Below are 27,906 nucleotides of genomic sequence, written 5' to 3' on the forward strand. Positions count from 1 at the left end.
AGAAGTATAAACAAAGAACGTACCGGATATCGGGGAGCCAAAGGGCCTATCAGATGGTTTCTGGTGATGCCAATCTGCAGCGTGGTCTCTTTGTTGCGAGTCTGCAATGACTCGTCTGATCTGCTCAGGTGGTTTGGCAATTTCTTTGCTCTGTATATTGGAATGTTGCTGTATCTTCGTTTGATAGTTGCACGACGATGCCCAAAGCAGAGTAGATCACCGTCGAGTCGTAAGCAGGAGAAAAGATGAGAGGAAAGGTGGAAGAGAGAGATTCCTTGCAGGGGATTATGTTTTAGGGCCAGAAGATCACTGATGATGGGGGCGAGTACATAAACGACTGATATTGTCACTGGTTTGCTCGTGAATCGAGTCCTGATTCTGCTTAGGCCCCCGAATAAGCAGTTGGTTTTCTTAGTGGATCCGCGCTGCAGGCCCCCGTTACGATCGGTACGGCCCCGTATAATTCGTCTAACTAAAGATCATCAACCAGTCACAATGTCGCACGGGCTGCTGCTCTGCAGGAACTCATTCTGCGACCGGGCGATCGGGGCCAAAATCCTTGTAAATAAAGATACAACAGCCCCCAACTACTACCGGTTCAAGTAAGTGTAAGTCCAGAGTAGCTGATGGAGAAACGATCCTGGCATTACAGACTAGTCACTACGTAGTTCTATTCATGTAGTCCTTTTATGGTATCTTTCTCTTCCTCACAGCTATACTCAGCATTCTTCATCTCCATCAATATACCAAATTTAAACTCGAGAATTTGCCTTCTCCCCTCGTATATCGCGGGCGGGCATGGCTATTCTTATTCTCGCGTTCCAAGATCGGCAACGCCCATTGCTTGTCCGGGGAATACGATCGCCCGTTAACACGAACTGAGCGACTGAGGAATCGTAAAACAAAAATAACTGGCCCGACACGAGCCGCCACACGAGATGGCGTGCATGGACGCCCCCTTCTTGGCCCGGGGAGTACAACTGACAATAGGAATGTTAACTTAGTCAGCTCACGAGCTAAGGGAAGTAAGTATACGAAGTTGGTGCTTCAGGATAAACTATCCGCTTCGTCGTGCCCGAGTACAGACTCCAAACTCCTACGACTGTGCTCTCTGTACAGTATAGTATATTCCCGGTATTAATTATTTCATCTGTTATATGCCAACTGCTAGCTTTGGCCCGATATTCACTCTCGATCAATCCTTGGGGCCAGCCCCGGCCCCAAATGGGGCGTGTTGGTTAACATGGCCCTTGTATTATTTGTATGGAGTAGCCTTTGGGTAGTTGAATCCATCAAGATGAAGTAGTCAAGTAGACGTTTACAAAATCCACTCTGCCCGCTGCTAGACATACAACAGACCTCAAAAGTATGAATTCTACATCCGATAAGGGAAGGAGTGCGTACCTGGCCCCCAGCCAACAAGCCCCAAGTAATAGAAGCGCCCTACGCGACATCCTCGTGGCTTGCAACTAGTTAATCAACGAGGAGAAGGAATATCCTTCCATCTTTCACCATCCTTCATGATCCTTCATGATCCTTTGTGAACTAGATATGAAGTATAAGGGTACTATGGAGTACTTGACGACGAACATCAATCCCTCGCGAGTATTGCCCGACGCATAACATGACAGTTCTGTCCCACGTTCGCCTGAGTCAGACCTATCATCATGTCATCCCTCGGTGCGCTTATGTCAATGATTTTCGCACCCTTCACACCAAAGCATTAATGTAAGCCAATTACTGGCTCCTCGTGGCGAACCAAACGGTACGGCATTCGAGGATTTGCCGCCCCCAAGGGGCCGAATCCATCGGGTTCAGTTGTCGTCACCGTCATCACATATTGGCTTAGCAATTGTGGCCTTTGAAGTACATTTTACAGGTCAAGAAAACCATGCACAAAAGTTGCGTGTGCCATGTGCAGACGCAATTTAGTTTTTGTACATCCCTCTGGTTTTGAAACAGAAGCGACAAGGTCTACCCGGTCGGAAGATGCATGCGAACCCTGGCGTGGATCTCGGGGGCACCGGGGGCTGTTGACTGTTGGTTGTACCCCAAATAATACGAAACGATCATCAGTATAAGAAGGAAATCCTATGGGAAAACAATGATATTCATACAGGATATCCAGACTAGCTGACATTTTGAAGAAGAACCAGCCCTATATTTCCTTGACATCATTGAGTGGACAATACTCTCTATCGATCTACCCCATTGGCCACGGCAGCTGTCCATGCGATGACCGATACAAATCCAATTGATATAAGCATCAACCTGGCCAGTGAAACGTGCTGTAGGGCAAATGAATTTCAAACAGACCAGATCATGGCCCTTGAGCTATGCATGAACTCTCCTGCCTTACTGATTTCCACTTGTAAGCTTCATTTCCACTGCTGACAGCCCCCATGAACTCCGTCCCATCTGTATCAGCTGCTATAATGGGGCCTGGGGCGAGAGGGGCCGGGGACGAGGATGTGGTATACTTCTTTTGCACATGGCAGAGGAGGCGTTGATAATTATTCAAATCTACATGCCACGTACACCATAAAAGTAGATGTGCAATCCTTAACTTGAGGCTTTTCTTCACAAGGCTTGCGGGATTCAAACCTCCGATGCAACATGAAGGCTGGCCCCCTGCTAACCTTGCCAGCAATAAGGCAAAAGGACACTTATACTGTTCACTAAGGCTACCACAATGGGGCTACCGGCTTTCGGTCCAAGAAGCGAAACAGACAGACAAACACAATTCTCGCTATTCTAACCGATCGATCTATCACGTCTAGAATGCCATGTATCCAAACCACAACCCATGTATGGATCCATAGACGAAGCTCTCTCTAATATTTCTCTCCTCCACGATCCTTCGGCCGGTCGGGCGTTGATCCTTCCAGCAACCTGATTAAAGGATTTACCCGGACATCAAGCTCAGGTAAACAGCCCATACCACACCGAAAAGACTGGCCACCAGCAGTCGCTGGTCGACCGGGACAACGGTGAAGTTGAGAACCGATACAAATGGCCAGAGCTTGAAGCCGGCGATCATGATGGGCCAGAATTCCTAATGACATCATATATCAGCCCCCGTTGGTGTACAATTACATTCATTAATAATGTATCGGAGAGTGGTGGCCGGGCAGGTCCACCATTATACTCGCGTGGCAATGCAGATCCTGGGATCTCACCCCCACCAGTGCGGTGCACAGCTCAAGTACATAAGCTAGACCCCTGCCCGCCCCAAGCCCCAGGGGCCATGGCCCGAAGGATGAAAGTTTCGATGGGAAATATGGGGCCAAGTGATATCACACAAGCAAACTTACCTCACGGATCTGTGTGAGAACAACTTCATGATGCTGGCCACGCAGAAGGCCCATGGTCAAGATGAAGAGCACCGTGTTCCACGTGGCGCCAATGATTTGGTCAATCACGATTTTGGTGACGGTGTTGGTGACGTTCAGTGCTGGCTTTGAGGTAGCCGGGTCTGGTTGACCTGTCTTTATTTCGTGCTTTGAGGCTGCATCTTGAGGGCGTGTGCCTGGGAAAGTTGCTTCCAGGTTGTTTTGCCAGATGTAGTTCAACGGTGTGGTGATGAGGCCGCAGGTGGTGAATTGCATCAAAGCTTGAGTGTCAAGTTCAAAGGGGATCTATGAAGAGGTTAGTATCCACTGTTGATCGAGATTGAATTGCTCTTAGAAGAAAAGGATGAGGATCCTTGTTCTTCTAATGGTGTGGCTTCCATCTCGTTGATTTTTGGCACCCCTCGTGCGTATCAACCCCGCATTTCATACTGGAGAGGCATCCACTAACATATCTGGCCTCCCAGTTCCTTAACAGAGAGGGAAATAACCAGCAACGAATCAAGGAATATACTCACATCATTCCTGTAAGCCTTGATGGCCTGCGCCAACACATTGGCCCCGGCATTAATGACCGTGGCCTGAAGCGTGGCCTTTGCGATGGGTGGGACCGACATATTGTCTGGAGCTCGCGAGCACAGCAATAAAACCTAGGTAGTTTGTGCACTTTCGCGACAGCCTCAAATCTGCTTGCAAGATTACCCAATCTGACCGCACACACTTCTGACCCTGATTTCGAGGTTGACTCAAGTTTCAACTGTCCGGAACCACAATTCAGGGTTCAAGACACCCTGTTCTTAGTGGGACTCACCGGCCGGGAGGTGACTAACCGTAAAGGTACAAGTCTTGACTGCGCCGACCCGCACTAAACCTGGAGCTGATCTCCACCTCTCGTCAAGCTTAGCTCTGTGCTAATTTTAGGTACCACGGAACGAGGCTTGTTTTGGATGGCACGATGCAACGGTCGAAAGATAAAAATGGGAACGAAGCGGATGGACTGGATACGAGAAAAATGAGTCGTGCGATAGACTTGGTGGAGTTTCGAATGATTGATGATTGCTTTTCTTTCCACCGCGTGCTGCAGACTATACGTGTGCAAATCCAGTAAATTGGTAGACATTTCATGTCATCAACAGTCCGTGTTTACCGCAGAAGGTTGGTATGGTTTCCTGGTGGAAGTTTTGCTTCTTGGATAACCTACGTCTACTACCTTATAATCTAAGCGTAGCCTGTCCAGTCTCTGCCACATAGTTACTCTTAAAATATATATTCATCAAAGTTGTTCATAACCAAGTGGAGTACCTCAATACATTTCACTCGTTATGTCGGGCATGCAACAACAAATTATGTCCTCGTCACTTATAGACTTCCTTCAATTCCAAATCTCCAATGCTATTTTTATGGTGCAACTGTAAGTACCACCAGAACATGACCTGTCGGTTGAACAGTGATGAGAGAGGCCGATCGCCTCGATGGAAACAGCCGGGGCAGATGACCCTCTTTGGAGAAAGAAGTGTAGGATCCAACGAGGATGACTCTCACAGAAGACCACCAAGCATGATTTACCCCTCCTCATATTCACCGGCCCATCTAGCACCTGTCAATCTTGCTGATTACCAGTCGAGACTGCCCGAGCCATTGCCGGATCCAGAGCCAGAGCCGGAACAGTCAATTTCCTTGCAAACTAATCGAGATGTTAGTATAGATGTAGTGTAAAGTCTGATGAAGAATCTTACGCTGCTCTGCCTGTTGGAACAATGAGCTTCCCTTGGGTTGACGCATAGCCGGAAGAATCTGACCACCGCTCTTCTTCTCCAGTCTTGCGTGTTCTTGAAGCTGTTCCAGAATCCGTCGAGTATTGGAACTATTCTCAACAGGTGAAGTTGTGACTGACTGAAAACCAGTCTCAATGCCCTGCATAAAGCCTTTAACGGACCCTGCAACCGCACTTGCGAGTTGATTCTCGTTGATCCCGGATTTAGACGACAGATTGAATAAGTCATAGCGAACCTGGGTAATTGATTCAGATGCGGGCAAGTAGGAAATAGAGACCCAAAGAGGGGCATTCTCAAAGGAATAGAGAATGTTCACAGGGAACAAGTGACAATCTGCTCGGCTGTTGTGCCGTGTGATGATTTTGGTAAGCTTGGATGCAAATGAAGGTAGTGACGCAGCCGAGACAATTTCTTCAAGCCGGGCAGTGACATCTGTGCAGTATTGAGGGCTCACTAGAGATAAATGAGTCAATATTTGAGAAAAAGTAGATTTCTCTCGGTCAACTTACTTCCAAACTTCCAGTTAAACGTCCCAGTCAGTGTCTGACCAGCAAGCCAAATTGATTTTGAGCCAAGGCCAGCAATTTTTACAAAGCCATCCAAACTTGAAGCAGTAGAGTCAGGGAAAGGAGTAGGCTGTCCGGTATCAAGGTTGACAAAAACCATTCCATGGTCAGTAGTATGCGTGTGAATCTCAAAAAGACTATTCTCAGATTTGTTAAAGCCAGGGATACCGTCAAACTGTGGTGCTTTGACTAATCGGCCAGTAGTATCGTAACTCCATCCATGGTAGCGGCAACCGAGCACAGTAGATGTTCCGGTCTCTTTCCTGGTAATTGTATAGGCGCGGTGTCGACACACATTGTGGAATGCTCGAATCTTATTATCCTTGCTGCGGATCAAGAAGATCGGAAATCCAGCGATATCAAAAGACTGATATGCCCCGGCCTTGCTAAACTGAGTGGTATGGGCAAGATACAGCCACGACTGCAGAGGCAGTTAGTAAGTCTCAGTCAAAAACTGTGTGCTTATCGTACTTTGCTAAAGATAGCTCGGCGTTCCAGTTCAAAGACCTCACGACTCGACCACCATCCCTTAGGAACCTCTGGATCCTTGGAAACTGTTAAATCGTTTTCGTCATGTACCTCGGAGATCTCGCCGGAGAGTTGATAAGTTTTCTTTCGATAAGAAAGAGATGGCCATGACTGGTGAGCCAAGAAGATCAATGCCAATAAAGCCACGATCACCGAGCCGGGCGATAAGAAATAGGCACTCAGCAACTGCATGACTTTGAATCCACGATAGTGAAGTATCTATCAAGGAAATGTTTTTATCACTTTGTTTGTTGTTCGTAGGCACCTTCATCTGATATAGATCGCAGCTCAGAGGCCAAAGTGCATAAACCCCACATAATACAGTTCACCCACGGCACCACATGTAGTACCCCCACTCTATCTAGCGATTTCCCGATTGAGTTACAATTTCCAGTCATCGGTAGATAGTATGCATCCGGCAGGCCAGCATAATCTTGATCCTTCTACACTTCCAGCATCCACATACCGCTTCTGGGAACATAGAAGCATAGTAGACGACATAGACACTACTTAGATACCAGGCCGTCATGAGTGGCTGCACCGGTTACCACTGATACAAACAATTCTGCTATCTATACAACTAATCTTACTGCTACATCACGTAAGGTGGTCCGCCAGGGAGATGATAGCAAATGCTAGAAGATTTTCTGGTGCGGTCTTAGCTTCAATAGTGACGAGTGATAAGCGGCGATATGCATTCTTCCAATAACTAAACGTCTGTAATGATAAGATCCCTAATACTACGCTAAGCTACCATCTGCAACAAAGATGGTGGAACCTGATCTTTTCGGCCAGAGTCATCATTCTGCCTAGACACTTGATCGGCCGTATGCTGCTCACAGACCATTTGGAAGACTCGCTGTTGGTAGTCTGGGGAGGACCAGATCAGTATAAGTCATAATATCAACTGAGCACTGAACTCACAAGAAACACCATTCTCCTTCTCCGGGTTCAAGATACCCTCGTGATAAACACCCTTAGCCAAATTATCCTGAGCCTTTTCGCAGAGCTCAAAGTCCTCCATAGCAACTTGGCGGACGAACTTGAAATACTCCTCGAATTTCTCACCCTCTGCCAAGTGGTAGTAGTCGAACTCCATGCGAGTCACTTGGGGATCCGAGGTCGGACACACCCGGAAAGACGACATACCGCCACCGTAGACGTTGAGTGTACAATTCGGAAAGAAGTAGAGGAATAGCCCATCATCGGGCTTCTTTGGGTCTGCAATATGCTGAGAGAAGTTGTGGTTGTTACGCACGGTGTAGAAGGTCGGTGGGTAGTAGACGGAGAATGAAGGATGAGTGTATTGGCAGTGCAAACACTCTTGATACCCGTCAACCCTGCAACAATGATATGTAAGAAGGCTGCAAAGAAAATACTTTCCCTTGCAATTCATGGGAATCTCACATGGTCTTCCAATTGAAGCGACCCTCATAACGAATGCTGCGACGATGGGGCAGACGAGTAAAGTCGACTTTGCCTAACAAGTCCTCGAGTTCTGGGAAGAATTCATGGAAAGAAGGTGCATCATCAGAAATTGTTGAAAATAGAAGGCCGGTCTTTGTCACATAGCAACACAATTCTTTCTCCTGCAAAGGCGAATAAGTCAACTGCATACAACGCAGGATTCTCGATAAACCTATACCGTCTTCGCATGAAACACCTTCAGTTCCTCAGCGAGAGGATTCAGAGTATCACCGGTCAAGCGAACCGCGTAAATAGGCTCCTGGGCGACTTCATAGCCGACATGCTCGCCTACCATCTGGAATCGAGTCACAGGACCAAGCAAGTACCAGGACTGGGTATATTCTTAGCTTCTGGTCATGGGATTCTCAGAGATGTGGCATACTTTCTTGAAGACCGCCCTGCGCTCCATTTGATAGAGTGGTCCATTGCAGTACCACGAGGCAGGCAAAGTGCGAGTAAGTTCAGTCATGATGGTATGATAGATTTTCTCGAGGTTCAGGTATAAATTCCAAAGAGGATATTGAGACACGATACTGATAGCAAATGAAGAAACCCGACTTTATAACATCTATCAAGCCTTTCTAAGTCCCTAAATGATACTGAGAGCTATCATCATTGGTAGCTACCCGCCTGGACCGAGCCTGGTGTCATCTGGTGAGTGGACGGTTTATCTATTCCTGAAAGAGTTATCGAATCCCTAGAGCCACACCAGCTGGTTCTGGCCAGAAATTCCCCCGCTCTAATGTGTCACGATAGAAGCTTAACACATAAGGCCCAGCGAATGATTATCTCTGGCCATGGAATGTCCAAGACAAGCTGATCGTGGCGTTAGTGTGGGTCGATAATTGCTGGTGGGCCAGGAACCAACAAGCCTTGTAGATAGCTCGCTGCGGAAAGTGCCGACAGTTAGAATTGGAAGAGGGGTCACTTGGTAAATCACATTAGTCCTTCGTGAGCTATTGATCTTGACATGAGAAGCTGCCAACAGTCCTTCAGGTCACGAAATCCCTTGCTGCACCGAAGCAGGTTTGCAGATTCTGGGAATTGCTAAACGACGATACACCCCTTATTCTGGTTAAGCGTTGTAATTGTATTGCTATCTTCTATGTTGGGGCCCCATAAGTTTGAAATCCCAACAAAATTTTAAAATCATCTTAGCACTCACTAGTTAAATGGTAACCGTGCTATCAAGAAAGATGTTTCGAAAGACATTTAGAAAGACCTCTCAAAAAGAGTGATAGAAGGGTGTCTGGTTGGTTCGTTTCTCTGTTTTTCGGAGCCAGACTTTTGAACTACTATAAGGGTATCCTAATAAGAAGATCGTATACAATCACGGCGCTAACTCTAAATGGTTGCCCATTTATCGTGTGATTAGCAATACCCCAGATTCTGGCCACCTGATGCATTGGCCGTGCATGGGTTATGGTGGCCTTTTTACTGGAGAAATAGGTGATGCAGTTTATTCTATGCCTGCTCATATGGCTAGAGTCAATTCGAATCCAAGTAGTTCCATGAGAAAGCAAATTTTCAAATGGCATCCAACATGATGTCAAGAATAGTGACCCGCCCGTTCGTGGTTAGCGGGGGTTGGCTGCTGCCTAGACCATAGGAAGAGTGAGAGTGGCGACGCGACTGCAGAAAACTAGAATCCTGCTCCAGGAATCAAATCAAAAGTGCGAGTCTGACAAGCAGCTTCGCTTTTTCAAAAGAAAGAGACCAAGTTCAAGACTCTGGTCAGTAAAGAAGACGCCAGAGAGAAGCCAAGCGGAGAAAAAGAGGGGGACCCATCGGCTGGCTTATCTTATCGCTGATCATTTGATCATTACGTCGTCTTCAGACTTCATCACTTGCATCTTGAACTGCTTCACCACCTCTACACTTTCGCCGATCGCCTCACCATCATGGCGGGCCCTGTTAAATACACACCACCGCCATCGCCACCATCACCGACTGCATCATTCTACGATCTAAGCGACGATGATGAAGGCGAGTACAACACCATCGCTCAGGCCCGATCTGGGCGGGGCGTGAAGCTGTTGTACTCCAAAAGCAAAGTACGATCTCCCACTGGCCACAGAATTGGTTTTTGTAGCTAATGAAGGATAAATACAGGTCTATGTGCACCCTACGCCCTCCGCAAAAGACAATATCCCTGGATTCATCGCCCTGATCCAGCAAAAACCCAAGCCAACTCTCCACCTCTCACCGACCGCGCCTTCCAACAAGGATGCTTCTTCATTTCTCCTTGCCTGGGTCCCTGAGGCTTCACTTGGTGACGCTTACAGCACCTATGTGAAAGTCGATCTAGCCGATGGCGATTCCCCACCCCGCCAGCGATACCTTGTTCCGCCCCTTCCGACCACCACCACACATAGGGATCCGATTGGCCTCTACTCCTTTGCTGTTCCTGTGTCGGAAATATACTCCCTGTTGGTACGGCCTCCGAGTCTAGGATGGTGGTTTGGAAGTGTGGTGATCAACACGCGATCGGGGGACAGCTTCCCTGCCTTGTTCTTCCACGACAGCGAGTGCGAGTCAACGATACTTCAGAAGAAAAAGCGTGTCAGGGAGAGTTTTGATCCATTTGATCACGATGGGGGTTTGTTTTGGGGTGGAGACGAGGTCTTGCGTTGGTTGAGGACATACGTGGAGGTACAGCGTTCAGCCGTTGACAAAAACGTGTATCTGATCAACCCTTCCGAAGAAGATCAGCTCTCCTTTGGACGAGGCCTCGTGGATGGTACGCTGTCTAAGGCCCAGCCAGAAGCTGCCGCTGCTGGGCCTAATGCGGCTGCGCAGCAGCGAGATGCCGGCATGGATCCGTTCATGAAGACCCTCAAAGAGACACGCTGGAAGGTGCTGGAGCAACTCAGCAAGATCACCACATTTACAAGGCGGACTGCCAACGAGATCGCCGACAATCCTCGCATTCCACCGCAAGTCCGACGCTTGATGAAGAACCCCGAGGTTCAGACGCTTCAGGATGAATTCGATAGCGCCCGATTGTATTTGGCGCGGTGGGCGATGAGCATTGCGGAACAGGGCGAAAAGGACCGGAACCAGCGAATCTGGACCGCGCAGGATGTTCTCGAATCAGAGAACAGTGCGGTTGGCGATTTCGAGATACTCGAGCTCGAGACTGGCAATTTAGCCATTCAAGAGCGACGACGAATCGTCACGCTTGCCGAGTGGGAAGGCTTCTTTGACCCCATATCTGGAAGGCTACACATAACCGCCGAGGAAGTCAAGGAGCGCATCTTCCATGGTGGATTGGATCCAAATGACGGCGCGCGTAAAGAGGCCTGGCTGTTCCTGCTTGGTGTGTATCCATGGGACAGCAGCCGCGAGGAAAGACAGGCGATCATGAACTCGAAACGCGACGAGTATATCCGCTTAAAGGCGGGCTGGTGGGAGCGCATGGTGGACGGCACTTCGACGTCCGAAGAATGTGAGAACTGGAAAGAACAACGCAACCGAATAGGTCAGGCCCTCGGATTCCCCATTGGAAGTTTTCACGTACTAACTTCCACATTAGAGAAGGATGTTCATCGCACCGATCGTACTATCCCTCTATTCGCTGGGGAGGATATCCCTCACCCTGACCCCGACTCTCCATTCGCTGATACAGGAACCAATGTGCACCTTGAACAGATGAAGGATATGCTGTTGACATACAACGAATATAACCCGGATCTGGGATATGTGCAAGGCATGAGTGACCTCCTGGCTCCTCTCTACGCAGTTATGCAGGACGATGCCGTGGCTTTCTGGGCTTTTGTTGGCTTCATGGATCGAATGGTAGGTTCTATTCAGCGAACTGCGTCTCATCCCTATACTAACACATTTCTTTCAGGAGCGCAATTTCCTCAGAGACCAGTCTGGCATGCGATCCCAGCTCCTTGCTTTAGATCATCTCGTCCAACTCATGGACCCTCAGCTATACCTTCATCTACAGTCCGCGGACAGTACAAACTTTTTCTTCTTTTTCCGCATGTTGCTGGTTTGGTACAAGCGTGAATTCGAATGGGCAGATGTCCTGCGTCTCTGGGAGGCACTGTGGACCGATTACTTCTCCAGCAGCTTCCATCTTTTCATTGCACTAGCAATTCTAGAGAAGCATCGCGATGTTATCATGGATCATTTGAAGCACTTTGATGAAGTGCTAAAGTACAGTAAGTCTGCACCTTCCATCTTACACATTTAACATATGTTCTGTCAGTATTAACAAGCCACCAGTCAACGAGCTTTCCAATACAATGGACCTCGTCCCCATTCTTACTCGTGCTGAATCGCTCTTCCACCGTTTCGAGCGGTCCGTGCAAGCCATTGACAAGAAAGACAACTTCCCGGTCCCTTCTGCTCACCTGCGCCGACCAGCCAGTAGCAGTCCAGACTCAACTGGCAAAGGCAAATCGCCTCAACGCCCAACCGTGGCATCCAGCAGCGGCGTTCGTCCTCCTTCAGCGCTTCAACAGGCAATCGATAAGGACAAACCAAAGGTCATCTCTCCCGAGTTGCGTGAACTTCTAAGGAAAGATGTTCCCTGGAGACGACAGCAGACATCATAGCGGCAGTTGCTAAGTATGCTGTGAACTTATTCAGGGGACTTCAAGCTTGATTTCTCGACGAACAGCGCTCGCCTTACCTCACGACTTTACGCATTGCTCTTGTATATCATTCCACTCATTTGTGCTCACCTTGTTCCGGAGAAGGGTACGGACTCGGTCGGCTTCGGCGTTTCTTCAGGTTTATGATTTTGCATTTCACACGCGATGTATTGCCCAGCTTTCTTTTGGTCATAGCACGTACTACTGAATACAACTAGCATATTCATTCTGCCTAACCCTCAGGACTTCATAGATGAGACTAACCTCCTACCGGCAGAGCTGCCTGTCCTAATAAACAGGAAACTCAAATAAAATATGTTCCATTCTAAATCTATCATGTATGGGTTGGGAATCAAAAGCGCCAGTAAGCAGTACAATTCAGGTTCTATCACTGCCCGTTTGAATGCAAAGTGATGTATTTAGCACGGATCCATCCTCCCACCTCGCCTTCATCCCACGGGCAGTAAGCAGCAAGTCTATGCGCTCACACCAGGGAAGCAGTCAGCAAGACCCTTCTTGTGCTTGTTTGAGGCATGCTCAAGCAGACTGTTCATCAACACGTTAGCAAAAGAGATATCCTGACATGTTCAATAGAGATAGGATAGGACATACGCAGGGGCCTTGGTGGTCTGCAGGAAAGTCTGCAAGCAGACCTTGCACTGAATGTTCATGGCCTTCTCATTCTACACCCAGAAAAGATGTCAGTATCATTACCAAAGAATCAAAATCGAAATCACGACGCGATAAACATCCACATACGGTCTTGATCTGCGACTTGGCAGCCTTGCTCTTGTCGGCATTGTTGCGCTCGCGCTTCTGGTTGGCCTTGGCTCCCTGTTTGACAAGTATCAGTATTCAGGGTACACGTTAGTTGTAGGGTTCGTGGTGAGGGTAAGAGCATGAGATTATCTCAGTAGCACTCGTATCTCTACCACCAAGGTCCTCGTACGTTACCCATTGTGCAGGAATTCTGGTATGTATGCGACTGGAGATCGTGTCGGGATGGGGAGAAAATTTTCTCCACCTTATCCAGGCTGAGCGGATCAAATTTGTCTGGCGGGGCAATTGATTGTGATGACTCAGCGGTTGCTATTTTTGATGAGAAAGTTGGAGGGATGAACAATCAAGCGTATAGGTCTATTTAAGTCATCGATCTTGGCTAAAGAGAAACCTGGAGGATATTCTGGAATATTCAGTCTAATTCACCGTCAGTGGCACTCTGCTCATACCAAGATATGGTATCTAGTGCATATCTTCTGACTACACTACACCCACCAATCAGATCTCGTAGATGAGAAGTATACAAGAAGTCACAATTCGACTGATCTCTCTGTCATTCTGTAAGTATGGTACAGTGACCCGAGCCCTCTTATAACATAAGCTCTTGGATAGTGAAGACCTGCATAAACGTATGTATATAGGCCTCCAACTGGGTATCATAATGTATATCACATTCTGGTAGAAGGCGAAGGCAGATCCTCACGCCACTATTGGTGGCATTCGTCAGAAGTAGTAACTATAGTGAAAAGAATGGGCTTAAATTCTATAAGGAGCGACTGAAACTGTGACTGTATGGGTAAAAAAGCTGAATTGTGCGGTGTTTATAAACTTACCCTCCCTCTTCCCGGACTCACATCCGCATAGTCACAGATCCAACGTGGCCACGTACTGTCGGCTATCAGAACGATTCCCTGAACGTTGGTTATACAGCTGGATCAGTGGATCAGCAAGTCGGTGGAACTTGGTCACTGGCTGTGATCATGGTTCTATCGCAATTGTTGATACTCTTCTTTTGAGCAATGAGTCTCGATCCACCCCGGCCTAGCAAAACTGATAAGGGACTTTACATGCGATCTACATGACCCTAGACCAAGCACATTTTGTCTTTGAATTGCTGACCGGAAATCTGGGTATATTCCCTCACAAATTATTAATTAAAGGTTGTTATCGTGCGATGCTCTTTTCAGCCGATCGTACTACATGTCAAGTCTAATCTGATTTCATTCGCTGGTAAATGATATCGAATATATTCAAAGAAATGTTTGAACTGATTATTGTTATATTTAAGAATATATGAGGGCGCTGTTCAATACCCTTAGAGCAAGGTGCACAGAGAGAAATCATCGAAGTAGAACGTGCAGATACATGCATATAGCGCTCTAGAACCCCAACGGCCAAGAGAAGCTAGACTCATGAAAGCAATCCACAGGCAATTGAGCAGCGCGCGTGGCAGCAGTGCTCCTATATGGACAAGCCTCTTCTTTTTGCAGACGCGCACGTACATTTAAGTTGATTAGAACTCTTTTTCTCACTTCGTTCGTTTCATGGGATTTGGTGAGGTTGGCATCCCAAGTTAGTATAGACGAGTACGGGCGATACGCAGCACCCGACATCGATCAGAAACAAGAAAACCTTCGCCAGAGTTTTGCTACTCTTCCAATTTAACGGTAGGTTACGCCACCTTGTCTTGCACACTCACTTCTGCCTCCAAATCTGAATCGACAGAATTGGAATGGCAAACCACCCCCGGAACCACTGCTGGGATCAGTGTGGCTTGGTCGGGCCAGAAATAATTCAAGGAAAAGTAAAACGTGAAAGAAACACAGAAACCATAGAGATAATTGATAGCATAGAGATGTCGCAGACCGGTGTCGATGTTGACATTGTTTGGTGTCACCGAGTGCGCCAAGCCCGGGAGAAGGGGAAGAATCACCACCAGATTGCACAATAGAGCGCGCCAATTTATGCCGAGCTGTTTGTGATCACTTGGATTAGCAAATATGATTTCAAATCAAAAGAATCGGAAACCGCATACCTTGTAGTAGTATATCCCTCGTGGATCATATAGAGCAGGGACGTCGTATTTCCGTCGCTTAATGAGCCAGTAATCGCAACAAAGAATGCCTGCAATTGGTGCCATGAATATGGAATATGCGCCCATGAAACTGAGGAAGGTTTTGCCGCTCTTAATAATAATCCAGGGACAGAGCGCCCACCCACCCAGAACCATGCACATGATCATTCCACGTTTAATGTTGAACCATTTCGGGCACATGGTCGTCATATCTGCATGAGAATTAGTATCCAGTGGGATGAAAACTTGATTGGTACCAACCGTTTGCGAAAGAGATTGAATTAGCTGAGATATTATTGCAGATTTGTGCCAATAACCACAACGATGAACAAAAAAAGGCTGCGGCTCGCCCACCGGAGGAGCCTTGCCACTGGTCAATTATCTGCAATGGGCTCCATAAAATAGTCCCATAAACCTGCTTAGATGCGCCGGCAGCAATGATGCCAAAAAGACCAGTGATAACCTTAAAGAGGGGAATCATGGGCAGTTGCCACACTGGACTGCCTGGCTTCTTGCTAAAGCGCGAGAAGTCGGAAATATTCACCGCGAGTGTTGAAAAGCCACCTAGAGCTTCATTAGAATTGAATGTTATCAATGGAAGTATTGATACAAAAATACCGGTGATTGAGGTCATATTCATCAGCCATAGCCATGCTCGATCGGTGCCGTGAACAGTGGATGGCTCATGGAACATAGCACTTCCCCCTCCAGCCTTGACTGATATCCAAATTACCATAGCAAGCGCCATGGGTGGTACCAGAGTGGACTTGAAAATAAACATATAGTGCAACTTATGGGTTGGTATGAAGAGGAATGGCGTTTGAACGACATGGTAGATCACATAGGAAATCATTCCCTGGGTGGTAATAGCCGCCGATGCTGGTAAACGATTAGGAAGTTTGGCGTAGTTTGGCCAAATGGCGGTGATAATCCATCGCATTTGTTAGCTATATTGGAATCCCAGTCATGGACGAGAGTGCACTCACTGGAGTTACACACTGGCCTCCATACGAGCTCTGGATGCCGAACCAAAACATCGCTAGCACAGCACGCGATGCCACACAGAAGTACCCGAAGTACGTGCCATAGCTAGCCCGAATAGCGACGGGAAATGGAATGTGAAGGTCGGCGCCTACAGCACCATTGAGGACCGTTGGTATTGCGTTACACAGCGCCGCGACCAGTGTCAACAGCACCGTGTCCGTGGCCGAAAGCCCAGACTGGTAGGCCGAACTGGCAGCGGACCAAGTTGAAACAGTCACCAAGTCAGACAGCCAGTACTGCGTGAAGGTCCAGCCTGTCCAAGTCCATTTCTCCGGTGGAACTGGATCTTGATCAGCATTACTCCACACGTGTGGTGGGGCAATACTGCTATCCTGTTTGGGTAGCGCCCAGCGCTTGCGATGGATCAGACGCGTCGCCATTGATGACAAGACAATCCCGAGACATCTGGGGTAGGATTGTTCTTTTGAGGTTCGGATATTCCCACATTCTTGCTGCGCGGTCCCCGCCGATGAAGAGATTAACCTTTGGCATCTCACAGGCGATGGCATTCTCGTGTTACCACTATCATTATCGTTATCTCGGCCGAGCTGATAATGCAAGATTACTGGCACTACGGATCACCACGATCAAAACCCGTCTATCGCCCGATATTCCTGGATTTATCTGTTGCAAGGTATCTCACTGCAAAATGATGAATCCGTCAGCCAGAAGAAAGCGACTGGCGTGTGCAGAGTGTACCCGGCGAAAGATCAAGTGCGATAAGGTCCTGCCGTGTCGGAATTGCCGCCATAGGTATGATCAGATTTCATGAAGCTCGGCTTTTACATTCGGATTCTTACGGGTGCGGATCTTTTAGAGGCAGCGCCTGCTATCGCTCACCGCACGATTCTGCTTACTTGCGGGCGACTGGGGGATCTTCGCAACTTCCCCAGCGCAGTGGATCCCGCTCAACGAAACTGACTGGGACCCTCGCTGCGTGCCTCAACGAGCTGCAAGCTACACTACAGGCAGTGAGGACGCCCGACAGCTCAAGTCCCAACTTGAATGACAGGGCAGTGTCTTTGTCTGGGGTACCGGAAGGCATATCAGCTCAATCACCGTCGGAGGTGGAGGAGGCCAGTCCCAGCCGTGAGACGGCGGAAGTGGAGGATGCTGCGACAATCTTAGAATTCCTGGCATGGGGCCGACGGAAAGTTCCTGGCTACGACGGTCTACTTGGAGATCCAACCTACGCGCCTGCACAGTCACCTGGAAATGTATCTCTACAGGGTGGTCCTGCAGACCCTCCTCCTCAGTTGCGTTTCACGGATGATGCGTCTTCGCTTCCACTCCTGCAACTGTTGCTTCCTGAGCCACTCACTTTACTGCGAATGGTCAAGTACCACTGCGAGTGCCTTTTGTGGTATCACGCTTCATTCCATGGGCGCGTATTCCAGGGAGAAGTTGACCGTTTTTTCAAGCAACACCATGGCCGCATTGATAACCAGCAGGTCGATCTTCAATGGGCTGCACTTCTTTTTGCCGTTCTGGCAGGAAGTTTGATATGTGCGCCCCGCTCAATTTCAACTTCGTGGGGATTTCAAGATCCTGAGCGTACTAACCTGGCTCATCGACTTTTCAAAGCCGCCCTGGTCTGTCTGAATCTGGCAGATTTTACTGCTCACCATTCCTTATATGGGGTCGAGTGTATTGCAACAATGACAATAAGCGCTCACTTATTGGGTCATTCTAATAGCCACTCTGTCAATCTTGCGTCTGCTGTTCGGATCGCGCAGAGCCTGGGTATGCACAGACTAGGTGATGAACCCGATGATCATCTAAGTAATCCAGTACGAAGGGAGATCGGCCGAAGACTGTGGGCGGAGCTATGTATACAGGATTGGTTTTCAATTCCTTTCTCAGAGAGCTATCTGATTCATCGCCAAGATTTTAATACGGGCAAGCCTCAAAATTGCATGGATGATGACGGAATGACCGCTATCCCAGGCAATATACCAACTCTTCTGACCTATCATCGTTTCCTATACGACATCGCAATAATCATGCCTCAGCTTCAAGATGATCTATCTGCATCTCAAACATTATACACAAAATACGAGCATGTCATCCGATACGACACAAAATTGCGTACATTGGTCAGCGATCATATTCCTTCTTGCCTACGCAATACTACTCTCGAATCATCTTGGCCGTCCTACGTACCGTGGGCACGACACTGCCTGACTATTAGTTCCGCTCATAAAGTTATCATGATTCATCGCAAGTTCCTCTGGTCGAGCTTCACCAATCCGGCGTTTACATTTACCCGCAAGACCTGTATCGCGGCGGCGAAAACCATAATTCGGGAACAGAAGCAACTGGTTCGGGAGGATGGACCGGTACTCTGGATTTATCACGCGTTCAGCGTGGCGGCAAGCGTAAGTGCCCAGTGATCACTTATTTCCCTACTACAGGGATACTTACCTCATTGCAGATCATACTGTGCTTAGATCTTTTCTTCCTTCCACTCCCCGATTGTGACCAACGAGAGAATCGCGAGTTAGCCAAAAACACGATTGACATCTTGTCTCAAAGCGATACCAGCATGATTGCCATGAGAGGTGTTAAAATATTGCGTCTGCTCCTTCGGCTAGATCAAAATAGAGGCAAAGAATCATCAAGCTGGGATATTCGTGGCCTCATACAATCATTCTATGAGCAGGAGACGTTCACGAGCCATACAGATGATCGAAGAACGGCTGAAAATCACCCATCTATGACGGAACCTCGTTCGCCAATTTCGACAATGCAACCGCCAGGATTCACAGCTCGAGATTCTCATACGGAAGAATTTTATAGCGATTGCCTTCTACCAAACTCTAGTTTTTTGGTACATGATTCCTTAGAGGACATATTGCTTCTCGCACAGAATGGAGGGGGATGATTTAGCGATAGATTTTAATTTGTCAATAATGATAACACATGCATCTAAAGCCTACGATAAAAGTACGCCGCTAATTTCCTCGATCTGCTAGTTGAATCATCAACAATGTGACAGCGAAGATGTTATTGGAAAGGGCCAATCAGAGCAACGGAATCAAAAAGGGCGAGATTGATATTGATTAACTAAAGAAATAAGTGATTGATTAATTGACAAGAAACATGAAATGGGGGCGCTCAGGGGGGGTTAAAATACCCCTAAGCTTACAGTATAACAGCAGCCTAAGGAAATTGTAATTCCTTGCTGCTTAATCTTAACAGAAATAGCTAGTGATCGTTATACAAAAATGCTACCTCATAAATATAAGTATTAATTTTGATGTACACCTCCGGTTGCGATACGAGCAGCAACCCATTTAGGTTGACATGAATTTACCCCGCGCTATAGAATTGAGACCGAGCGCCATATCCAAACAAGTCCGTAGAAAGGGTCGCATTATTGATCTAATGTTCTATATCATTTCTACTAAGCAGTTTTTTTCCATATCAAAGAGCAAAAAAAAGCGCTTGATTGTGATATTTACCTGGCAGGATAAAATTCGAATGCAGCTACTTTGAAGAAGCCGTGCAACTTGTCCCATCACTCGTTCGCGAACAACCATGGAGGCACGGGTAGCTCGGGTCGTACTGCCACAAGAAATAGGGATCGGTCTCGTTGGTGAGAACATTACCCATTAATCGTGTGTGACTCGGAAGGTCGACCGAGGCCTCAAAAACCTCCAATGAAGAGAGACGGATCTGACCCCAGCCGCTTTGGATTAGTGTATCGATCGACGTTCCGTAGACATATTCTCGGAACCCTGCCCAGCGAATTGCAGAGGCGCACTGTGTCTTCGTTAGCTAATTATCAATGCATCGCAAAAGGCTGCAATCAATATACCATAGGACAGCTCTCAGCATTTGTGTACAGCGTCAGGTCGGCGAACGCCTCTTGGGCCTCGGGCGCGCTCATACGGAACTTGCCATGGGGGTCAGTTAGAATCGACGTGCAATTCTTGATGGCCGCAATTTCTCCTGTAGGGTGAGGGTTCGCATCAGTAAATGCGAAGTTAATTGTGAACCAAGAAGCGAGCTTTACCGTGGAGAGAAGGATTGCCTGTATTTCCATTCTCATTGACGCCCATGCAAATGAGTTCGCCTGCTTCGGAGGCCGTATGGTTGACAATGACCGTTCCGAAGGCAGCAAAAGGACAAGGACTGCCACTTATCTTGCCCAGTGCTTCGTTTGCCAGGCGCATCCAGTGAGCTCGAGTCGGGAATGTGATGCTATTTATCATCATATTCGGGTCCGCAAGTACCACTGCCAGTGCCGTAGGCAGAATTCCGCCGAGTAGAGCGAAGGCACAGACTGAAGACCGCATATTCGAATTTCCGAGAGTACAAAATGATTCGATGCAAAAGCTCAGCTAACCCTGTACCCTTTACAATGGCGAGATGTTGAATAATTTGAACCTCTGCGGTATCCTTCAATCTAGTCAGGGCGGATGGGATCTAGCGTCGGCCGTAGTCGGCCGACATCGCGACGAACTCTACAATAAACCCCTAAATCCTTGAAACCAGGCGCTTGCTGATCGAGAAGACCATTGATAAGGTGTAATATCATTCCAAGATTCTCGATACACATGGCGTTTCCCTATCATGATGATAGGGTGGGCGATAAGCTGCCATTAATCTGGATTAGAACCATTGATCGATGACACGCATTGGTTGGTCTGACAACGCTGTTTTCTGCGTTGGAATGGCCTCATTGCTCTATAAAGACATAAAGGCTCCAGCAAATAAATATCGTATAAAGCAAAAATAGTATCTAGTCGTTCATCTATGTAGTGGCAAGAGAGCCCAAAGGAGAGCCTGCCAAAACGCCAATCCATGCCGTCATTTTTGCATTGCTTCATTCCATATTCATGGTTTTTCTCAAACTCCGTAGAGAACCAGGTTTCACCGGACAATTAGCCTCCACAGAGAATGTTCGGTTTTACATTGCGGTGGACACAACTCCTGTCAGCGCCGTCATGCCCGAAGACGAAGCGCGTTTTATTTTTCAAAGTTTCTGATTTAGGTCGTAGAAGTGAGATTGTCCGTCACGAGCATGGGAATGTCTACCGATAAGATTCTCATTGGGTCAAAAATTCTAGATCAAGGTTTTTTTCATTGACACTGTTTGGATATACTATCCATGACATTAAGTTCACATTTCAAGCTATCGACATTAAGCCAAGCTTGAATATTATTCCCTGCCAAAGGATTAAGCGATTTAACAGAAATGAAGCCTTGCCTTAGGCCATCAATGGAATTGGCACAGGTCCTTTTGGACCAATACTGCCACTGATGTTTGCCTGGTGCATAGACCGAGGACCCATGCTGATCGGATAGTCAATAGCAGAGTGGAAAAGGCCGTAATTATCCCAAATTATCATGTCTCCTTCCTCAGCCGGAGCCAGCAGGATGTATTCAGGCCTAAGGATCCTGTTCTGGATACCCAAAATAAACTTACGAATCTCTGCCAAGTCTTCAACAATACGAGGCTGCTCCTCTTTGGAGCTACGCAGATAAAGCTTTCGAGCACAGATTCCATGGACTTGGAAGGCTTTCTCGCCTGTCAAGGGATTGACCCAGACCATTGGATACTTTTCCTGAAGTTAGCCAACAGACCATGCGACTCGGGGCTCGATCAGATCAGTACCTTCTTTACTGCCGTCTTATCATATTCTCCAAGTTCTTCTTCCGTGAGATGCTCACCCCCTTCTGCTAGACCAAGGCCGTTGGTATTGCCCTTGCACTTCTCAATCCACTTGTATGGATAGGGCGCATATTCGACCCAGCTGTGGTCAACCAACGTCTTCTCTTCAGGCGATAGCATTGAATAGAGCTGAGATGTGCTGAAATACGCAGTCTGTCCCGGTGAGGATTTCATAGTTTGACAGGACCCGTCGGCCCATTCAACAGTGAGATCGGGTCCTTTAGGTAGGGTAACACAGCGCAGGGTTGTGAACCATGCAGGATCCTTCCCATACAGCGGAGCATCAATATGCCAGCGTTGGAAACGGGTGATGCCCTGCTCAAATTCCTCCACAGACGGTGGGACCGCATGAAAGTCGTTGCTAAGTCCGCGTTCGATGGTGTGGTTCACAATACCGAAGTGGTTCTCCCCTTGGAACCCCTTGCCAATTAATCTAACGTTTTCTGCGCCGGGGATTCCAGTCACCTCTCTTCCTTGCTAATATCTATCAGACCCCGTGAAAATGAACAAAAGTATCGGATGGGAAGGCGTACAGCAAGAAGTCCACCCTTCGCTCGGAAAGTGGTAAGATCTCCGTGACTGTGGCCATCACTGGCCTTAGGATCTAGCCGGGTCACGAGCTCCCATTGCTTCTCAGGATTTAGGTTGTATTGGGATTTAACGACAAGAACCTTGTGGCGCCAAATGGCAGCTTTGAGACGATCGACATCGTCATCTGTTCGTCTTTGTTAGATCCGGCCTCCAACCATAAGATAGTGGCTTCAGTGGCGACCCACCGGAGATGTTGTTCAAGTCTACTCCAGTCACGCGAGCGCCGAACTATCGAAAATGAGCTTGATAATACTACCATTAGGCTATTAAGCATGATTACTCACATTGAACTTTTGCTCAGGTGTCCGCTCCAGCGGTGTCACAGTGAAGGAATTATGCTTGTCCATTGCGTACGGTCGATTATTGTTCAAGGCAAAGGGGGTGTTGATCGATGAGCTTATTGATCGACTTGATCTTATGACTTATTATCAATCTGTCATACCCTTTTCCCAGTATTTGAGGGGGGCCGTTTTATCAATTGCATTTACTTCCAATGGTCGGACCTATTATCTGCCCCGGCCGAGTCCATCCCAGCCCATGCGGCATCTCAGCAGAGATAGGCATCGCAAATCATATGCGCAATTTGTTATCCATTCATGCAATTCGGACTACTATCCTTGGAGCTTGTATGCTACCTTAGATAAGTAGACCCGAATCTATACTCTTATCTTCGCACAGACCATGGAGCGGGGTTTGCGGACGACAAAGCCATCCCGGCCGACAGCACGGCCGACCTTGACGGCCGCTTAATCATTACCCAGTCGGATTCCGCAGAGCTCTTTGTTGCACAACCGACAAAGGCTTTCAAATCATTTGGAGAGTCTCACAAAATTATCTGGGGTATGAGCTGACAAATGACAAGAAAGTATCAGTGTGACTTGCATCGCAGGGTCCGGGGTCTCAGCTCGGTCGGGGATGAATCTAGCATCGATGATAAGCTACAGAGCGCGTAAAACAGGGATTATAGTATGTCACTCCCAAATGTTGTGATCTATCTATCATATGCACCGGAATATTTTCCTCTCCCCTTCTACGAAATTACCAGCATGGATTGGAACTCAACCTCGAAGCTGGATGTTGTATGTAAATCTCGATTTTCTTCTTTAAAGAATACAAAGAACCTCCCTCTGGATTCCAACACAGACCAGTAGTTGTTTGATATAGTATACATGGGATCGGTGTAGCAAAGCGACCCGCAAGTAAGATGTTTGGCCTACTATTGGTGGACTTATTGAACCACAAATCACGGGCATATGAAATACATCGTGGATTCAAGGTAGTAAGGTAAGGAAGAAGTGAAAATATCGGACAGAGTGTGATTATGACCAGGAAAGTTACTTGTCGACCTTTCGAAGAAGAGTCTGGATAGCTTCAATGGATCCCTCCAAATCCTGTAGAATCATCTGATGTCCAACGCCCTCAAGGATCTTCACCCAGGCATTGTCTCCAATCAACTCCTGTAGTCCTACGGATCTTTCTGGAGGAGAGATAATGTCACCACTTCCCGTCAAAAGCAAGGTCGGAGCACTGATCTGGCTGTAATCCGGATCAAGATGATCAAGACTCGCGACCGCTTCACATGCTCTGGCATAGGATTCGGCGTCACAGCTGGCCACGGCTTCCCGAACGCTTTGGCGGAGCTCAGGTTCAACCGTCCCTTGTAACGGGAAGTTGGAGGTGGCTGCTATCTCCGCTGCGGCTTTTATTCCTTCTGTGCGCGTCTTGGCCGCTAGACCTAGCATTCGCTCTCTTCCAACGGGGATGTGGGCGACTGTGCGACCTGCTCCAAGCAAGGCGAGACCTCGAACCTGATCTGGGTGTCTCGAGGCGTAGTGCATTGAGACGATGGCCCCGAGGCTGTGGCCGATGAAGAGCGGCTTCCTCTCAGAGAAGCCCCCAGAAGGGCTTTGCAGAGATGCCACGAGATGTTCCAGGTCGTCGACATAACGGGGAATAGAAAGCGTGGTATCAGGCGAGGACAAAGCGGTTTGGCCGAACCCCTCGAAGTCAACGCAGACCAGGTGGTTGACCAGTGGCGACAGAAATGGTAGAATTGGCCGGAATGTCTCTATCGATCCACCTAGTCCATGAAGAAGAATAATGAGAGGGCCTGATGGATTGCCCGTTTGGGTGAAATGCACGTTTGTGCCGTTAGGCGTCTTTTGAAACGATGATGGAGAGGATGTATTCATTTTGAAGTAAAAGGGCTCAATATCAGTTTTGTATTGATGTCAATTGTTGAAGAAGCTTGAAAACTGCAAGAGCAAAAGACTTCAATAGAAAAGGGGTTGCTGTTCTACTTCGGCGCACCCGATCAGCGGCTCCGTTCACGGCCGAGAACTGCCCGTCTCTTATCCGCAATCCGACTGCCAATTTGCCTGCCAAATTCATCCAGATATCACCTTAGAAGCGATTTCCAGATAAAAAGGAGTCAAAGGACCAATGCAAGCATGGTATTGTACCTCGGATAAATTATCTTCAACATGGTTTTCGCCGTCTCTACCACTGCCACCGCGGCCGAGGACCATAGAGTCCTGACTATCCGCGAGGTCTACCAACCTCCACCGGCCACGAGTAGCAATGGACGTGTAGTGCCTATCAAGCATGACAACAAAGTAGACTTTGGAGCCGAGGTCTATGGTATCGATCTTAACAACTTCACCTCCGCCGATTTTGCCCTCATCTCTGATGCCCTCCACCGCCACAAGCTCCTAGTTTTCAAGGAGCAGCCGCAAATGCTGACACCACAACAGCAATATCGACTCACTTCATGGTATTCTACCCGTAGACTGTCCTCTCATCAATATGAATTATTTACTGATTTTTGTCTTTCCTTTAGCTTTGACCCTGACGAGAAGACCGGAGGTTTCGCTCACGGCGCCGACCCTGTACTTCTGTCGGAAAATGGGGTCACCATTTATGGTCTTCCCAACCGGCCAGCTATCAACGCTCAGCCCCAGGTCCATATTCTAGGGCGTGGTGAAGTGCCTCAGGACCATTTCGATTTCCCGCCAGGATTCAAAGTGAAGGGTATTGACCATGTCAACTTCCACCTTCCACCACACATTCCACAGGAAGAAAGAGATGCCGGCTCCAGTCGTTTTTACCAGTGGCACTGGGATGGCTCTCTGTACAAGATTCCTCCCCCACGGGTAGGCTGTCTGCTGGCTGTACGCACACCGAAAGGCCCCGACGTCACTGTTCACTGGAGTGATGGTACTGGGAGAAAGATGGACATCGCACCAGGTGCTACTGCTATGATAGCGGGATCCCGGGCACTGCAGCTCTTGGAACCAGAGTTGCGCGAGATTGTCTTGCACAGTCGTATTGAGTACGCACCGCACGCGTTCCAGTGGATGTCAACTGCGCGCAGCACTAGACTCGGCCATCTTATCGAAACGGAGGGGCGCGAGATGCCGCTAGACAAACTTTCACCGTGGACAGAGGATGAAATCTGCATTTACCCCATGGTATGGACCAATCCGGTGACCGGGGAGAAGTCCCTTCAAGTGCATGGCCAAGGTGCTTTCAAGTTGTATCTCAGGAACAAACTAGATGGGGATGAGACGGTAGTCACGGACCTGAAGGAGGTCCGCGCTTTTATGGACAAGTGAGTTTATCTCTTTTGGCGTCAGGGATCCATAATGAGCTTACTAGCGACCGCAGGATTATGAGTCCAGTCTTGTCACCGGAGAATATTTACGCGCATCCTCATCAGGAGCAAGATGTCATCCTCTGGTACAACCGGGCCTTGTGGCACAGTATTGTGAGTGTTTTCTTTTTGTCATTTTCGAAAATGCAAATCTTAACTGATCACAGACCGAGTTCCCCGAGTCTTACGGACCACGGATTATGCATCAGTGCAACATCGCAGCGTCGGACCACCCTTCGATGTAGGAAGATGCCTCATCATCTCTTACCCGCGTAGACTGAAAGAGTTGTTGCTTTGTCCTTTGACCATCTCGTTCTCAGAATACAAACAAATATCTGACTATACGGTAGTTAACGATATCACCAGAAGTTCTTTGAGTAGAGTAGAGAGACAATCGTAGCTTGACTTGGGAAGTGTCAGAATGACAGGAATATATTAGTAAAATTATATAGTCGACGAGGACAGGCGGCAGCTCCTGTTACTGTTAGGGGCAGCGCGGGAAGCCATACCCGATTGTAAACATCGCCGTAGCCCAAAAAATCCAAATCTAAGATGGGTTTAGGTTTAGGTTTAAACCTCTAACCCACCGCTAAGTTTTGGATTACGAGTTATGACCTAAATCTACCTCTGGGCCCCTATTAGAAATCTAGAAAAACCTAACGTAGAGTAAACTCGTGCCTATATAATCAGTCTTAGAAGACCCCTCCTTCGAGGGCGCGACAGTCGCCGCTCTACGCAAACATTACAAGCATTGGGCCAAGGCTTCATTGAAAGAGACGTGCATGTACGTCCGCTAAAAGAAAGAGTCTTGTGTACCGAAACGAAGAAATTCGTGGCAAATTGCGTCTAGAATAGCCATATTTCGCTTGCTGTGCTTCATGTCTTGAGACAGATCTCTTTTCCAATACCCGTATCATGGGAGGACATTCTTAGAGCATCATTAGACGTAGCTCTCACCAGAAACATTACTTATACCTGCTGCATATATGCCACTACGTTCGCTCCGTGCATGAGCGTAAAGATTGTATACCTGGTAGATACGAGGTTAATCGCGTCTCTTTTCCTGATCCATTTGAACCGTCTTTCTTAATAGCTACATAAGGGAAAAGGGCCTAGTAGGTATTATGGGGCTATCTAGGCACTCGATGTACCTGTTATCTACTATATCCACCGAAAATGGAATAGTCTGTCGGGTGAAAGCACAAATTGGCGTACAATTAGTCTCAGCCTCATTATATACTCAAGATCAAATTGCCCTCGAAAACTCTCAAGCCCACATCCCATCATCACTCCAAGCAGGACTATAACAATACTCCAAATCACTATCCTCATACTCAGACCCATACCTTAACCGCCTTTCCGCACGCCTAATACTCTGCTCAGCTTTCGCCCTCCTTTCCTCATCCCGCACCTCCGCAGCCCTCAAAAACGTCCTACAACCCTGACAAACAGCAAGCCTGCATAATCCCTCCACCGCCCCTCTCCCATACTTAGCACACCGCAAACAAACAACAAAATGTTCCCCCTGTCGTTCGATACAAGCTCCACGGGAATACCGAGTCGTGCCCGGACGCGGATTTATCCCGCACTGTACGCAGAATCTGTTTTCTCGGTAGGTGCCATTCTTGCCCTTTTTGCCTTTGACCATTTGATCGCCGAAGGCTGTTTTGGGGAGGAGGCGGAGACAGTCTTTGCAGGCGTAGCGCTCTTTGCCTTCTTGTGTGCCGTAGGGGGAAAGTTCGACTTCTAGGAGTTGGGGCATGATTAGGCGTGGGATGAGGGCGTTGAAGGT

General features: G+C 47.9%; 11 protein-coding genes across 11 annotated transcripts; 3 read left to right on the top strand and 8 right to left on the bottom strand.

Annotated features, from left to right (window-relative positions):
- Positions 1 to 2,905: 2,905 nt before the first annotated feature.
- N7473_005375 (Mpv17/PMP22 family protein) lies at positions 2,906 to 3,967 on the bottom strand (the record flags this gene model as incomplete). The annotated part of the gene is made up of 3 exons (XM_057151315.1): positions 2,906 to 3,055; positions 3,315 to 3,638; positions 3,869 to 3,967. The coding sequence occupies 3 exons, from the start codon at positions 3,965 to 3,967 to the stop codon at positions 2,906 to 2,908; spliced, it is 573 nt and encodes a 190-aa protein (XP_057009120.1).
- A 996-nt stretch (positions 3,968 to 4,963) lies between these two features.
- Positions 4,964 to 6,411, bottom strand: N7473_005376 (putative iron-sulfur cluster-binding protein; the record flags this gene model as incomplete). The annotated part of the gene is made up of 4 exons (XM_057151316.1): positions 4,964 to 5,034; positions 5,087 to 5,578; positions 5,635 to 6,112; positions 6,163 to 6,411. 4 exons carry the CDS (start codon positions 6,409 to 6,411, stop codon positions 4,964 to 4,966), a joined length of 1,290 nt encoding a protein of 429 aa, XP_057009121.1.
- Positions 6,412 to 6,964: 553 nt separating this feature from the next.
- N7473_005377 (aromatic ring-hydroxylating oxygenase subunit alpha) lies at positions 6,965 to 8,155 on the bottom strand (the record flags this gene model as incomplete). Its single annotated transcript, XM_057151317.1, has 5 exons — positions 6,965 to 7,089; positions 7,144 to 7,559; positions 7,627 to 7,808; positions 7,865 to 8,017; positions 8,069 to 8,155. 5 exons carry the CDS (start codon positions 8,153 to 8,155, stop codon positions 6,965 to 6,967), a joined length of 963 nt encoding a protein of 320 aa, XP_057009122.1.
- Positions 8,156 to 9,587: 1,432 nt separating this feature from the next.
- N7473_005378 (GTPase-activating protein GYP7) lies at positions 9,588 to 12,254 on the top strand (the record flags this gene model as incomplete). The annotated part of the gene is made up of 5 exons (XM_057151318.1): positions 9,588 to 9,740; positions 9,799 to 11,167; positions 11,222 to 11,484; positions 11,540 to 11,858; positions 11,923 to 12,254. The coding sequence occupies 5 exons, from the start codon at positions 9,588 to 9,590 to the stop codon at positions 12,252 to 12,254; spliced, it is 2,436 nt and encodes an 811-aa protein (XP_057009123.1).
- A 342-nt stretch (positions 12,255 to 12,596) lies between these two features.
- N7473_005379 (uncharacterized protein) lies at positions 12,597 to 13,301 on the bottom strand. The gene is made up of 4 exons (XM_057151319.1): positions 13,243 to 13,301; positions 13,053 to 13,127; positions 12,906 to 12,976; positions 12,597 to 12,839 (listed from the first exon to the last, which is right to left on the bottom strand). Exons 1-4 carry the CDS (start codon positions 13,249 to 13,251, stop codon positions 12,770 to 12,772), a joined length of 225 nt encoding a protein of 74 aa, XP_057009124.1. The 5' UTR covers positions 13,252 to 13,301; the 3' UTR covers positions 12,597 to 12,769.
- A 1,444-nt stretch (positions 13,302 to 14,745) lies between these two features.
- N7473_005380 (nucleobase cation symporter-1 family protein) lies at positions 14,746 to 16,571 on the bottom strand (the record flags this gene model as incomplete). Its single annotated transcript, XM_057151320.1, has 5 exons — positions 14,746 to 15,045; positions 15,109 to 15,359; positions 15,409 to 15,711; positions 15,766 to 16,003; positions 16,134 to 16,571. 5 exons carry the CDS (start codon positions 16,569 to 16,571, stop codon positions 14,746 to 14,748), a joined length of 1,530 nt encoding a protein of 509 aa, XP_057009125.1.
- A 269-nt stretch (positions 16,572 to 16,840) lies between these two features.
- N7473_005381 (Zn(II)2Cys6 transcription factor) lies at positions 16,841 to 18,695 on the top strand (the record flags this gene model as incomplete). The annotated part of the gene is made up of 4 exons (XM_057151321.1): positions 16,841 to 16,944; positions 17,009 to 17,934; positions 18,055 to 18,569; positions 18,642 to 18,695. The coding sequence occupies 4 exons, from the start codon at positions 16,841 to 16,843 to the stop codon at positions 18,693 to 18,695; spliced, it is 1,599 nt and encodes a 532-aa protein (XP_057009126.1).
- A 985-nt stretch (positions 18,696 to 19,680) lies between these two features.
- N7473_005382 (nucleoside deaminase) lies at positions 19,681 to 20,492 on the bottom strand (the record flags this gene model as incomplete). Its single annotated transcript, XM_057151322.1, has 3 exons — positions 19,681 to 19,956; positions 20,012 to 20,145; positions 20,210 to 20,492. The coding sequence occupies 3 exons, from the start codon at positions 20,490 to 20,492 to the stop codon at positions 19,681 to 19,683; spliced, it is 693 nt and encodes a 230-aa protein (XP_057009127.1).
- A 915-nt stretch (positions 20,493 to 21,407) lies between these two features.
- N7473_005383 (TauD/TfdA dioxygenase family protein) lies at positions 21,408 to 22,809 on the bottom strand (the record flags this gene model as incomplete). Its single annotated transcript, XM_057151323.1, has 5 exons — positions 21,408 to 21,758; positions 21,815 to 22,348; positions 22,405 to 22,586; positions 22,648 to 22,690; positions 22,747 to 22,809. 5 exons carry the CDS (start codon positions 22,807 to 22,809, stop codon positions 21,408 to 21,410), a joined length of 1,173 nt encoding a protein of 390 aa, XP_057009128.1.
- Positions 22,810 to 23,796: 987 nt separating this feature from the next.
- N7473_005384 (alpha/beta fold hydrolase) lies at positions 23,797 to 24,654 on the bottom strand (the record flags this gene model as incomplete). The annotated part of the gene is made up of 1 exon (XM_057151324.1): positions 23,797 to 24,654. One exon carries the CDS (start codon positions 24,652 to 24,654, stop codon positions 23,797 to 23,799), a length of 858 nt encoding a protein of 285 aa, XP_057009129.1.
- A 291-nt stretch (positions 24,655 to 24,945) lies between these two features.
- On the top strand, positions 24,946 to 26,359 carry N7473_005385 (TauD/TfdA dioxygenase family protein; the record flags this gene model as incomplete). The annotated part of the gene is made up of 4 exons (XM_057151325.1): positions 24,946 to 25,235; positions 25,302 to 26,072; positions 26,129 to 26,228; positions 26,282 to 26,359. The coding sequence occupies 4 exons, from the start codon at positions 24,946 to 24,948 to the stop codon at positions 26,357 to 26,359; spliced, it is 1,239 nt and encodes a 412-aa protein (XP_057009130.1).
- Positions 26,360 to 27,906: the final 1,547 nt, after the last annotated feature.

Source organism: Penicillium subrubescens (assembly GCF_028828155.1).
Source record: "Penicillium subrubescens strain IBT 31985 chromosome Unknown utg000004l_segment0_segment0, whole genome shotgun sequence".
NCBI classification, from domain to species: domain Eukaryota; kingdom Fungi; phylum Ascomycota; class Eurotiomycetes; order Eurotiales; family Aspergillaceae; genus Penicillium; species Penicillium subrubescens.

Coding starts and splice junctions, on each gene's coding strand:
- N7473_005379 (XM_057151319.1), bottom strand. Junction 12,977..13,052: donor CCAAGTCGCAGATCAAGACC/GTATGTGGATGT, acceptor TTCTGGGTGTAG/AATGAGAAGGCCATGAACAT. Junction 12,840..12,905: donor CAGACCACCAAGGCCCCTGC/GTATGTCCTATC, acceptor GTTGATGAACAG/TCTGCTTGAGCATGCCTCAA.